The 13,037-nt window shown below is 44.3% G+C and overlaps 2 protein-coding genes, 1 non-coding gene and 2 pseudogenes across 3 annotated transcripts in view; 2 read left to right on the plus strand and 3 right to left on the minus strand.

Moving 5' to 3' along the window:
- Positions 1 to 4,407, minus strand: part of LOC139584110 (centrosomal protein of 152 kDa-like) — a 155,945-nt pseudogene extending 151,538 nt beyond the window's left edge.
- Positions 3,101 to 3,287, minus strand: LOC139531046 (U2 spliceosomal RNA). The gene has a single exon (XR_011666192.1). It is a non-coding gene; the product is annotated as a U2 spliceosomal RNA (small nuclear RNA).
- LOC139531082 (U2 spliceosomal RNA) lies at positions 3,389 to 3,560 on the minus strand (annotated as a pseudogene).
- A 359-nt stretch (positions 4,408 to 4,766) lies between the features above and the next one.
- On the plus strand, positions 4,767 to 6,345 carry LOC139584204 (eukaryotic translation initiation factor 3 subunit J-A-like). Its single transcript, XM_071415777.1, has 3 exons — positions 4,767 to 5,109; positions 5,248 to 5,321; positions 5,934 to 6,345. Exons 1-3 carry the CDS (start codon positions 4,914 to 4,916, stop codon positions 6,066 to 6,068), a joined length of 405 nt encoding a protein of 134 aa, XP_071271878.1. The 5' UTR covers positions 4,767 to 4,913; the 3' UTR covers positions 6,069 to 6,345.
- Positions 6,346 to 6,462: 117 nt separating this feature from the next.
- Positions 6,463 to 13,037, plus strand: part of LOC139584111 (disintegrin and metalloproteinase domain-containing protein 10-like) — a gene marked incomplete at its 5' end in the record, with an annotated part of 42,107 nt that continues 35,532 nt past the window's right edge. Inside the window, 2 exons of the mRNA XM_071415618.1 lie at positions 6,463 to 6,691; positions 6,999 to 7,162. Of these exons, the coding sequence (XP_071271719.1) occupies positions 6,463 to 6,691; positions 6,999 to 7,162 (393 nt within the window). The remainder of the gene's footprint in view (positions 6,692 to 6,998; positions 7,163 to 13,037) is intronic.

The raw sequence follows: 13,037 nt of genomic DNA on the forward strand, positions 1-13,037 counted from the left end.
AGACGTATTTTATCCAGGGATGATGTTAAATATTGTATAACTTAGCGACAAAGAGAGATGTATTTTATCCAGGGATGACGTTAAATACTGTATAACTTAGCGACAAAGAGAGACGTATTTTATCCTGTTAGGATTTATGTTTATGCACTATAGCCTGCTACCATATTGTATGAAGATTAATATTGTTTTGTTACACACACACACAAACAATACAGATGTATGTGAGTAAAGACTGACCAACATTGAGTGACAGGCCATAAAAGCTGTGGTCAATCTGGAGAGGGGAGGGGTGCATCTCTCTAAGCCAACCAGGGAGGGTAGATTACTGGACAATACCATATTAGGAACTGTTTCAGTGTAGAATCGACAGACACAAGACGGATCTAATCTACCCAACAACCAGATGTGGACAGAGGAGAGCACTAAGGGACTTGGACAAGTCCGGGTGCCAGCATAGGCTGGGCAAAGTCTAAACCGCGCTCAGCCTCTACTGTGATAGGCCAACAGACGCGTTGGAACTACGTCATCACGGTATAAGAACAGCTGCCAGTTCCCTGTTTTACCCTGCGCGGTGATACAGCGAACCCGTATATACGAAAATTGTGATAGGGTAGAGACATGGAATAGAGACCCTGTGTGATAGAGTAGAGACAGGAAGCAGAGACCCTGTTTGATAGAGTAGAGACAGGGAGTAGAGACCCTGTGTGATAGGGTAGAGAGAGGGAGTAGAGACCCTGTGTGATAGGGTAGAGAGAGTCAGTTCATCACTATCCCTGCTAGAGCTGCCTCAGTTAACTGTAAACATCTAGGAGCAACAACGGCTCAGCCGTGAAGTGGTAGGCCACACAATCTCAGAGAACAGGACTGCCGAGTGCTGAAGCACGTAGCGTGTAAAAATCGTCTGTCCTCTGTTGCAACACTAACTACCGAGTTCCAAACTGCATCTGGAAGCAACGTCAGCACAAGAGCTGTTTGTCGGGAGCTTAATGAAATGGGTTTCCGTGGCCGAGCAGCTGCACACAAGCCTAAGATCACCATGAGCAATGCAAAGCGTTGGCTGGAGTGGCGTAAAGCTCGCCGCCATTGGACTCTGGAGCAGTGGAAATACGTTCTCAGGAGTGATGAATCGCTCTTCACCATCTGACCTGCCCCAATGCATAGTGCCAACTGTAAAGGTTGGTGGAGGAGCAATAATGGTCTGGGCTGTTTTTGTGGTTCGGGCCCCTCGAGTGAAGGGAAATCTTACTGCTACAGCAGACAATGACATTCTGGATGATTCTGTGCTTCCAACTTTGTGGCAACTTTGGGGAAGGCCCTTTCCTGTTTCAGCATGACAATGCCCCCGTGCACTAAGCAAGGTCCATACAGAAATGGTTTGTCGAGATTAGTGTGGAAGAACTTGACTGGCCTGCACAGAGCCCTGACCTCAACCCCATCGAACACCTTTGGGATGAATTGGAACGCCGACTGCGAGCCAGGCCCAACATCAGTGCCCGACCTCACTAATGCTCTTGTGGCTGAATGGAAGCAAGTCCCCCGCAGCAATGTTCCAACATCTAGTGGAAAGCCTTCCCAGAAGAGTGGAGGCTGTTATAGCAGCACAGGAGGGAACCAACTCCATATTAATGCCTTCCCAGAAGAGTGGAGGCTGTTATAGCAGCAAAGGGGGGACCAACTCCATATTAATGCCTTCCCAGAAGAGTGGAGGCTGTTATAGCAGCAAAGGGGGGACCAACTCCATATTAATGCCTTCCCAGAAGAGTGGAGGCTGTTATAGCAGCAAAGGGGGGACCAGTTCCACATTAATGCCCATGATTTTGGATTGAGATGTTTGACGAGCAGGTGTCCACATACTTTTGGTCATGTAGTGTATCACTGTCATAGCAAGTTAAAGGTTTCTGTAACTGAGAATGTTGTTGCTGTTCAGGCTACTTGCACATATATTTCTGTATTTTAATAAAAACTGTTTATTTTGATACATTGATGTTTATGGTATTTTGTCATTCTTGCCCATCCTTGCACCCAGTTGACCAATGTTTTAAAAATGCCTTAAGTCCTCAATGGCACTGTCCATGCAGCGAACTGTCCAATTGTTTTTCCACCATTCATTTTTCCCATAGGGAATTTTTCCTCCCAATGGCCTTATCATACAAGGCTCTACAGACAGATTTAAAAATACATCGGCTATTTTTGCGTTGATGGTGATGTATGTATTGAAGCCAGGTGTAACCTAGTGGTTAGAGCTTTGGACTAGTAACTAAAGGTTGCAAGATCGAATCCTCAAGCTGACAAGGTAAAACATCTGTCGTTCTGCCCCTCAACCCACTGTTCCTAGGTGGGTGGGTCATTGTAAATAAGAATTTGTTTTTAACTGACTTGCCTAGTTAAATAACATTTTTTTAAAGTGGTTCAACATTCAAGTGTATTTTATTGACAACATAGAACAGCTTGTACAAGGCGACGGTCGGTGGAAGTCTGGCGCCACCAAGTGGACAATTATTTTAGCTCCCTTGTGGCAGCAGTGCTTCCAGAGATAGTTTATAAAAATGGCCCGCCGGGACCTTGGGTGTTGTGGGGGACCCTTCGCCTGGGGTCGAGGCTCCATTTCTTCTGTATCACCCCAGGGCATCCGTGGCTACCATGGCCACTGCCTGGAGGGTGGTCTCTACTCGTGTCACTACCAGCAGGTTGCGGGAGGACCACAGTACGTCCTTCAGACACGTGAGGGTGGGCCAGAGCTTGGTGGAGGCCTTCGGCCCACCCCATAACAGCACGAGCTGGGGCGTTAGGTCTTCCCCTGCTGGCAGACATGAGATCAGGGCCTGTTTTCTTCCACAGGTCCCTGGCGGGTCTCCCAGAGAACATATATTTTCTTTATTGTTTTATTTCCTTTGAAAACAGCTCACATATATTTTTGTACATCATTTTATACACATAAAAACGGCATTAAAGCATCAAAAACTTTTTGAATTTGTTTTGATTAAATGGGTGACTGACCACTATCTAGTGACATAGACTTGCTTAATTAAACCCAATATCCATCATGATTCTAATAAAAGAACCATCCGGTTGGCTTCGTCTGCTTTTTCTTTACAACGGCAGGGGGTGCACCGTTCCTGGAGGTACTGCAATACCAGGTCGATGCGTGGAGTGGACGGAGCAAGCCCCTATTCCATCTCCCTATTCCAAAAATCAATTTAATATATGGTCCCCAGATAGGGGACGTATCAGATATTAAACTGATAAGAACAGATTTTTTTTTTTTTTTTTTTTTTGGAAAAAGATTTTTTATTTTCATTTCTCATTAAAATACAATTACAAAATCAGTGCATTACATTACATCGATTCATAAAAACAGTATCCAAAAGTAGTGTAACAATATAACAATAGCAAAACTACTCAATAAAGTGCTGTTCTGCAGAACCTGACCAGTATTATTACATTCAAGTTTAACATGTCTCTAACAATCTCCAAAAATCAATACAAAGAATTCTATAAATACAAACATATACATATAACAGATACTACACTTGATCTTAGCCAAAAGGCCGAGAAGCGATACCGCAATGCTTTCGGGAGGAAGGTGCCGTTCTCAGACACGTCAAATCCGGAAACGGCTAGAGCAAAATGAGCTCTGTAAACTTTACATCAAATATCAAAGATGATGATGCTGTTAAAAAACGGTGGCATAGATCGGGATTTGATCAACGTCGGGAAAAGACACTTTTCACTGATACAAAGTAACACATTGGTAGGATACAAAGTCACGCGGTCATCCGCCCTCCAATCGGAAACTAGACAAATCCTTATGGAGTTAAAACCAGATTTACAGCTAAATTGGAATAATATTCTATCAAATAGGGGTTGGATAAATAATTTGTAGATAATAAAACGGACATTACATTTGATATTTTATAAAATATCTCGGGAAGCGTTGATGCCACAAGGGAATAAAACAAATTGTCCACTTGGTGGCGCCAGACTTCCACCGACCGTCGCCTTGTACAAGCAGTTCTATGTTGTCAATAAAATACACTTGAATGTTGAACCACTTCAATACATACATCATCAACGCAAAATAGCCTATGTATTTTTAAATCTGTCTATAGAGCCTTGTATGATAAGGCCATTGTGAGGAGGCCTTTATAAAGTTGCCCTCCTAAATTACTCGAGGCCAAACTTCAAAGATGTCCATGGCACTGGACTGCAGTGAGAGCTAGACCGACAGTGCGGCCTACAGAGTGGTCCCGGCCTGTGGTCCTGGCTGCCTAAATGTGTGCTCAACACAATAAACTCCGACGCCCTGGCGGTCTCCTCAGCCAGATCCTCCGACGTCCATTCACACGTACCTCCTTGGCCATAATCGTCCCCTACCTCCACCTTCACTTTCGGATTCCCTCGAAGCATTTTCAACCCCGTTCTCACCTACGGTAGCTAGCCACAGAAGTCAGCTAGCTAGCTGGCTAACTTTTATCAACGTTTTCACTTCTGACACCAATGTAATGACCTGACTAGATCATAAAGGAACAATTGTCCAGACAGAGGTTTGAGTTTACGAATTAACGGTTTATTAACCCAACATTACACAGGCTACTGTTTGGACGTAGCCCACGCCAAATAAATGAAAGATAACCCACAAGCCAACCGTGACCTTCTCTTGTGAAGGCCAGACATAAGAGAGAACAAAGGCTGAACCTGGTCTTAACTTCCAATGCTCCACCCCCCTGCCCAACCCCCCTCCACGCCATTCCGCCAACCCGGCATCAGAACATTCCAGGCATTCCCGTGATTGGCAGATAGCAGGTTGATTGACATGTCGGACCCCGCGAACACTGGGTACTGGTCAGTACAACACAACCGCCTACTAGCCTAACACATAACACACAGCTGTCTGTGCGGGTCGCTACAATATCATGGTGCTCAAATCATTTTTCCTTCTCAAATCAGGTGTCGTCAACAACGTCAAAGGAATTGATGGTATAAGCCCGTCTTCTAAAGATGAGTTCACAGAGTTTGAAAAGTTGTTAAAAGACAAGATATCACCTTTTGAGAGTTCCATACACTATTCCGGCTTCCTAGAGTCCTTGTTTCGAGACCTCTGTCTCTCACGTAAGTATTAATTTAATAATATACAGTTTGAAAAGTAACCAATGTTATTGGTCGTGCATCTCAACGGTCAGTGGGGCCTGTATTATGTCCCTGTATTATATGAAATCATGTTTTAACTGTGCACCTCTTATGTTACAGTGGAGGTGGAGGACTTGAAAAAAGTCAGCAACACCCTCACAGTCTTACTAAGTGAAAAACAGAAACAGGAAAAGGTTAGTGGTTTATTTAATTTAAATGACAGACAAGTATTGACATTTATCACCAGTACACATGGTCTACTTAGACCGGTATTCAGTCTTGTCCGGGTCATGTTCATTAGGCATCAAACGGAAGAAAACAGACTGGAACAGTACTACCTGGAGTTGCGTGCCCTAATGGAAATTACGCAACAACAAAAAATAATTACTGTCATAAGACAATACTAATCATCCCTCTTTATTTCCAACAGCAGCTGAATAAAGGACAATACTAATCATCCCTCTTTGTTTCCAACAGCAGCTGAATAAAGGACAATACTAATCATCCCTCTTTGTTTCCAACAGCAGCTGAATAAAGGACAATACTAATCATCCCTCTTTGTTTCCAACAGCAGCTGAATAAAGGACAATACTAATCATCCCTCTTTGTTTCCAACAGCAGCTGAATAAAGGACAATACTAATCATCCCTCTTTATCTCCAACAGCAGCTGAATAAAGGACAATACTAATCATCCCTCTTTGTTTCCAACAGCAGCTGAATAAAGGACAATACTAATCATCCCTCTTTGTTTCCAACAGCAGCTGAATAAAGGACAATACTAATCATCCCTCTTTGTTTCCAACAGCAGCTGAATAAAGGAAAGAAGAAAAAGAAAGGCGTGGTTCCTGCCGGAGGGATGAAGTCCAAGATGAAGGATGACCTAGCGGACTACGGCGAGTTCGATGGAGGTTACGTACAAGACTACGAGGATTTCATGTGACGTGACATCAACCCGAGTGCTGCGTCTCAAATGACACCCTGTTCCCTATGTAGAACCCTTATATAGGGGATAGGGTGGCATTTAGTAGGCTGTCTGTCCCCATTCCCCCTCCGCTCTGCTCCACCCAGCCCCCTCAAAGCATGTCTAAAGATTGATTACTTCTAGTTGGATACGGGTGAGTCCCTCCCTACCTAGTTGTTTGACCTGGCATCAATCAAATTAAATTATATTTCTAAAACCCCTTTTTTTTACAAAAACAGTTGTCACAAAGTGCATTCCGTTTTAGCGATTCAAAGTGTCCGCTGTCCCTCGGCCTCTTCTCCTCTTTCAACTTGTTAGTTCAGCAGTCATCACCATTACTTCCTGTTGTCTGTCATGATGTCACTTCCTGTTTCCACTTCCTCTTATCAACACAACATTTGACCACTCCCTGCTCCAGATCAACACCACTACAGATGAGCGGGACCGGTCCAACCCATTCCGCTTCGCTAACATCGGCGTGGAGAAGTTCCTGGAGCTGAACTCTGAGCAGAACCATGACGACTACTGTCTGGCCTACGTCTTCACTGACAGGGACTTTGATGATGGTGTCCTGGGCCTGGCCTGGGTCGGAGCTCCTGCAGGTCCATAAGACTTCCTTTTCACTATTTACACACATTACAGTTACACTTCTTACACCCTGTAGATCAACAGCAGATATTACACGCTGGAATGACAGACGTTGTCATGGAATCAGTCAGTCTTTCTGTCTTATGAAATTAGCCCTATTCCTGTCTTTTTATTATTGAGCATCTCTCCTACTTTTTCCCTTCTTTACTGAGTCTTTTTATTTGATAAACTTGTGTTATCCAGTTTTGTATTATCAAATTGGGTTCATCATTATGAGAGGATAATCCTACCCCTCACTAATACTTGACTGTGTATCCACAGGGAGTTCTGGAGGGATCTGTGAGAAAAGTAAGCTGTACTCTGACGGAAAGAAGAAGTCCCTGAATACCGGCATCATCACAGTGCAGAACTACGCCTCTCACGTCCCTCCTAAAGTCTCACACATCACCTTCGCACATGAAATAGGACACAACTTTGGCTCGCCTGTGAGTTAGATTCATTATTTATTTAACTAGGCAAGTCAGTTAAGAACAAATTCTTATTTTACAATGACAGCCTACCCCAGGCCCAAACCCAACCCGGATGACGCTGGGCCGGTTGTGATACAGCTTGGAATCGAACCAGGGTCTGTAGTGACGCCTCTAGCACTGAGATGCTGCGCCACTTGGGATAACCTAGGCTGATGGGAGATCTCAAAGACTGTGTATACACAGGCAGCCCAAATCTTCTTTTTTTCAGTAATTGGTCTTTTGACAATATTTGGGTAAAAGATGAGAATTGGCCTGCCGTGTAAACACAGCCATAGAGCTCTTCTTTCTCTGTGTTGTCTCTGTTTATCTGCTGTTGTTACTGGATGTAGAGATGCAACAGGAAATGTCATGTCTGGGAGATGAGTTGTAGTTTTGGTGTTTGTGTAAACTGTTACGAGCCTGTGAATCTTTTTTTTCTTAGAGGACAATTTATGAAACTTTTATTTTGACAGGGAAGTCATACTGAGACTAGGCTCTCTTTTTTACAGATGAGTCCTGCATAAAATACATCAAACACAAAATATACAACATTACAAAACATAATTAAGAAAAACATACATTTTTATTTATTTAACCAGTTAAGAACAAATTCTTATTTACAATGACGGCCTACACCAGCCAACGCTGGGGCCAATTGCGCACCGCGCTATAGGACTCCCAATCACGGCCGGTTGTGATACAGCCTGGATTTATCAGAGGTCTCCGATCATTACTAAACAGACCAAAAGGGGGACCAGAACATCTCATTTCAGAGAGCTCTGTGAGTTGTTCCACATAAAGGGTGCAAGATTAAAAAAACTAAAATGAGCTTTTCCCAACTCTGGAGACCGAAGGGGCCTCTAGTGTTATCCAAGCCGGGTTTGGTCATGTGTACGTCTAAATTGAATTAATGATGATAAAGTTACGTTACAGCCTTTTTAAAATGAATTAAAAGCTTTTTTTCTTTCTTATCAATCTACACACAATACCCCATAATGACAAAGCAAAAAGTGTATTTTTGCTAATTTATTTAAATAAAATAAGAAATCATATTTACATAAGTATTCAGACCCTTTACTCAGTACTTTGTTGAAGCACCTTTGGCAGAGATTACAGCCTTCTGTCTTCTTGGGTATGACGCTACAAGCTTGGCACACCTGTATTTGGGGAGTTTCTTCCATTCTTCTCTGCAGATCCTCTCAAGCTCTGTCAGGTTGGATGGGGAGCGTCGCTGCACAGCTATTTTCAGGTCTCTCCAGAGATGTTCGATCGGGTTCAAGTCCGGGCTCTGGCTGGGTCACTCAAGGACATTCAGAGACTTGTTCCGAAGCCACTCTTGCGTTGTCTTGGCTGTGTGCTTATGGTCATTGTCTAGTTGGAAGGTGAACCTTTGCCCCAGTCTGAGGTCCTTAAGGATCTCTCTGTACTTTGCTCCGTTCATCTTTCCCTCGATCCTGACTAGTCTCCCAGTCCCCGCCGTTGAAAAACATCCCCACAGCATGATGTTGCCACCACCATGCTTCACCGTAGGGATGGTGCCAGGTTTCCTCCAGACGTGACGCTTGGCATTCAGGCCAAAGAGTTCAATCTTGGTGACATCAGACCAGAGAATCTTGTTTCTCACATCCCTGACCAAGGCCCTTCTCCCCCGATTGCTCAGTTTGGCCAGGCGGCCAGCTCTAGGAAGAGTCTTGGTGGTTCCTAGCTTCCGCCATTTAAGAATGATGGAGGCCACTGTGTGCTTGGGGACCTTCAATGCTGCAGAAATGTTTTGGTACCCCTCCCCAGATTTGTGCCTCGACACAATCTTGTCTCGGGAGTTCTATGGACAATTCCTTCTACTTCATGGCTTGGTTTTTGCTCTGACATGCACTGTCAACTGTGGGACCTTAAATAGACAAGTGTGTGCCTTTCCAAATCATGTCCAATCAATTGAATTTACCACAGGTGGACTCCAATCAAGTTGTAGAAACATCTCAAGGATGATAAATGGAAACAGGATGCACCTGAGCTCAATTTCAAGTCTCATAGCAAAGGGTCTGAATCAGTTTTTTTAGTTTAAAAAAAATTGCAAAAATGACTAAACCGTTTTAGCTTTGTCATTATGGGGTATTGTGGGAAGATTGCTGAAAAAAAATATATTTAATCAATTTTAGAATAAGACTGTAACGTAACAAAATGTGTAAAAAGTCAAGGGCTCAGAATACTTTCCATTATCCATTATTGGTGTCACTTGTTAAATCCACTTCTATCAGTGTAGATGAAGGGTAGGAGACCGGTTAAAGAAAGATCTTCAAGCCTTGAGACATTTGAGACATGGATTGTGTATGTGCCATTCAGAGGGGTGAATGGGCAAGACAAAAGATTTTAAGTGCCTTTGAACGGGGTATGGTAGTAGGTGCCAGACGCACCGGTTTGTGTCAAGAACTGCAACGCTGCTGTGTTTTTCAACTTCATCAGTTACCTGTTTTGTATCAAGAATGTTCCACCACCCAAAGGACATCCAGCCAACTTGACACAACTGTGGGAAATACAGTCGTGGATAAAAATATTGGCACCTTTGCACTCTTTTCAAATACTGCACAATTTCTTCTAGAAAACTGTTGAAACTTAACATAGTTTGGTATTCACGTATGTCTTTGGTTTTGCAGTTGAACAAAACAAAACAAAAATCTGAATAATTTACTAAATGTTGTCTTATTCCACAAATAAATCCTAAAATGGCCAGGATAATATCATTGGCACCTTCTAGAAGTAGTTCTAAATAATTACATGTCAAGCAGGTGATTCTCCTTCACTTTGTAATTGAACTCACCTGTGGACAGTTGCAGGTGCCTGCAATATAAAAATCCCTCATTCAACCAGTTTGAAAAGAGAAAAGGACTCATTCACCTGTTTAAATAGAGAAAAGGACTCATTGTCCTGTTTCGTGTCACTGTGTGTACCGCAATGAGCATGTAGAGAAAAAAAGAAATCCAGAAAATTATCCGAGGTCAGACACAAGATTGTAGCCAAGCGTGGACAATCTCAAGGCTTCAAGACCATCTCCAGAGACCTTGATGTTCCTGTTTACACCGTACGTAATGTTATCAAGGAGCTTAAGGCCCATGCCACTGTAGCCAACCTCCCTGGATGTGGCCGCAAGAGAGAACTTGATGGAAAATTACAGAGAAGGATTGTTTGACTGGTGAAGAAAACACCTCGATCAACTGCCACACAGATTCCAGCTGACCTTCAGACACAAGGTACGACAGTTTCACCTCGCACCGTCCGTCGCCAACTCAATGAAAAGGGGGTTATAGGATATGAGACCAAGCAGGACCCCACTGCTGAGAGGGAGACGTAAGAAAGCCCGACTGCAATTTGCCAAAACACACCTGAACATGCCAAAATCCTTCTGGGAGGATTTCCTGTGGACAGACGAGACCAAATTAGAGCTTTTTGGTGAAGCACACCATCTCTATGGTTACAGAAAACAAAATGAAGCCTTCAACGAAAAAAGCACCTTCCCTACAGTCAAACATGGAGGAGGTTCAGTGACCTTTGTTAGGGTTCGTTCCTTACGTCCTTCTTTGTCAATCATTGGTTCATTGGTGAAATTAGCATTATGACAATATCTTTAATTAAATCATTCAAAAACCTTTATTAATGCAATTGCAGACAGAAGTTGACAAACAGGAACATAGCACGCATGTTTCCGAGTAAGTTCTGCCTCAAACAAAAGGTCTCAAGTTGTTTTGTTAAACCGAAGTCCCGCCTTAGTGATGTCACTGAGTGATGTTACCTAGTGATGTTACCTTTTTTACTCCTGAGACCAAAACTCCTATATAAACAATGGCTTTTAGTGTTATCGTAAACGTCCACTCCCCAAAGCTGATTTATTGTGGAATGTTTGACTAGCCTTATCTCCTCCACTCCCCTGCAGAGCTGCTCCTTCACAGTCACACATTACTCAGAGGGGCCTCTTCATAATGAAATGGAGAGAGAACTAAAAACAATTGTGGAATTCTAAACCTCTACAATGAATTTGTATTGTTAATCTGTAGTCTATGACCCTATAAATGTAAGGAGGGAGGGGTCTTATAACCCCTCCCCTTCTATTAACATAAGCATAATCAATTATTCAAAATACACCAAACATTTGACCCCTAGGTAAATCCTGACACCTTGAACGTATGCATGGCATCATGAAATCAGGAGAATACCAAGGCATTTTGGAGTGTAATGTCAGACCCAGTATCAGAAAGCTGGGTCTCCTTCGAAGGCCATGGGTCTTCCAGCAGGACAATGACCCCAAACACACTTCAAAAAACACCCAGGAACGGTTCAAGACAAAACGCTGGACTGTTCTGAAGTGGCCAGCAAGGAGTCCAGATCTAAATCTCATTGGAAACTTGTAGAGAGATCTGGAAACAGCAGTTGGGAGAAGACACCCGTCAAGTCTGGGAGAACTGGAGCAGTTTGTACAAGAGGAGTGGGTCAAACTGCCAGTACAGAGCTACAGGAAGCTCATTGAGGACTATAGGAAGTGCTTAATTGCAGTTATTTTGACCAAAGGCTGTGCTACCAAATATATACACTGCTCAAAAAAATAAAGGGAACACTTTAACAACACAATGCAAATCCAAGTCAATCACACTTCTGTGAAATAAAACTGCCCACTTAGGAAGCAACACTGATTGACAATACATTTCACATGCTGTTGTGCAAATGGAATAGACAACAGGTGGAAATTATAGGCAATTAGCAAGACACCCCCAATAAAGGAGTGGTTCTGCAGGTGGTGACCACAGACCACTTCTCAGTTCCTATGCTTCCTGGCTGATGTTTTGGTCACTTTTGAATGCTGGCGGTGCTTTCACTCTAGTGGTAGCATGAGACGGAGTCTACAACCCACACAAGTGGCTCAGGTAGTGCAGCTCATCCAGGATGGCACATCAATGCGAGCTGTGGCAAGAAGGTTTGCTGTGTCTGTCAGCGTAGTGTCCAGAGCATGGAGGCGCTACCAGGAGACAGGCCAGTACATCAGGAGACGTGAAGGAGGCCGTAGGAGGGCAACAACCCAGCAGCAGGACCGCTACCTCCGCCTTTGTGCAAGGAGAAGCACTGCCAGAGCCCTGCAAAATGACCTCCAGCAGGCCACAAATGTGCATGTGTCTGCTCAAACGGTCAGAAACAGACTCCATGAGGGTGGTATGAGGGCCCGACGTCCACAGGTGGGGGTTGTGCTTACAGGCCAACACCGTGCAGGACGTTTGGTATTTGCCAGAGAACACCAAAATTGGCAAATTCGCCACTGGCGCCCTGTGCACTTCACAGATGAAAGCAGGTTCACACTGAGCACGTGACAGACGTGACAGAGTCTGGAGACGCCGTGGAGAACGTTCTGCTGCCTGCAACATCCTCCAGCATGACCGGTTTGGCGGTGGGTCAGTCATGGTGTGGGGTGGCATTTCTTTGGGGGGCCGCACAGCCCTCCATGTGCTCGCCAGAGGTAGCCTGACTGCCATTAGGTACCGAGATGAGATCCTCAGACCCCTTGTGAGACCATATGCTGGTGCGGTTGGCCCTGGGTTCCTTCTAATGCAAGACAATGCTAGACCTCATGTGGCTGGAGTGTGTCAGCAGTTCCTGCAAGAGGAAGGCATTGATGCTATGGACTGGCCCGCCCGTTCCCCAGACCTGAATCCAATTGAGCACATCTGGGACATCATGTCTCGCTCCATCCACCAACGCCACGTTGCACCACAGACTGTCCAGGAGTTGACGGATGCTTTAGTCCAGGTCTGGGAGGAGATCCCTCAGGAGACCATCCGGCCACCTGCATCGGGGGCATCGTCCCAGGCGTTGT

Source organism: Salvelinus alpinus, chromosome 9 (assembly GCF_045679555.1).
Source record: "Salvelinus alpinus chromosome 9, SLU_Salpinus.1, whole genome shotgun sequence".
Taxonomy (NCBI): domain Eukaryota; kingdom Metazoa; phylum Chordata; class Actinopteri; order Salmoniformes; family Salmonidae; genus Salvelinus; species Salvelinus alpinus.

What these genes read in the sequence shown, in the direction of transcription:
- LOC139584204 (XM_071415777.1), top strand. Translation starts at nt 4,914, where the DNA reads ATGGTGCTCAAATCATTTTTCCTTCTCAAATCAGGTGTCGTCAACAAC. An exon ending in TCGAGACCTCTGTCTCTCAC is followed by an intron (nt 5,110 to 5,247) that starts GTAAGTATTAAT and finishes CTTATGTTACAG; the next exon opens with TGGAGGTGGAGGACTTGAAA. An exon ending in AAAAACAGAAACAGGAAAAG is followed by an intron (nt 5,322 to 5,933) that starts GTTAGTGGTTTA and finishes TGTTTCCAACAG; the next exon opens with CAGCTGAATAAAGGAAAGAA.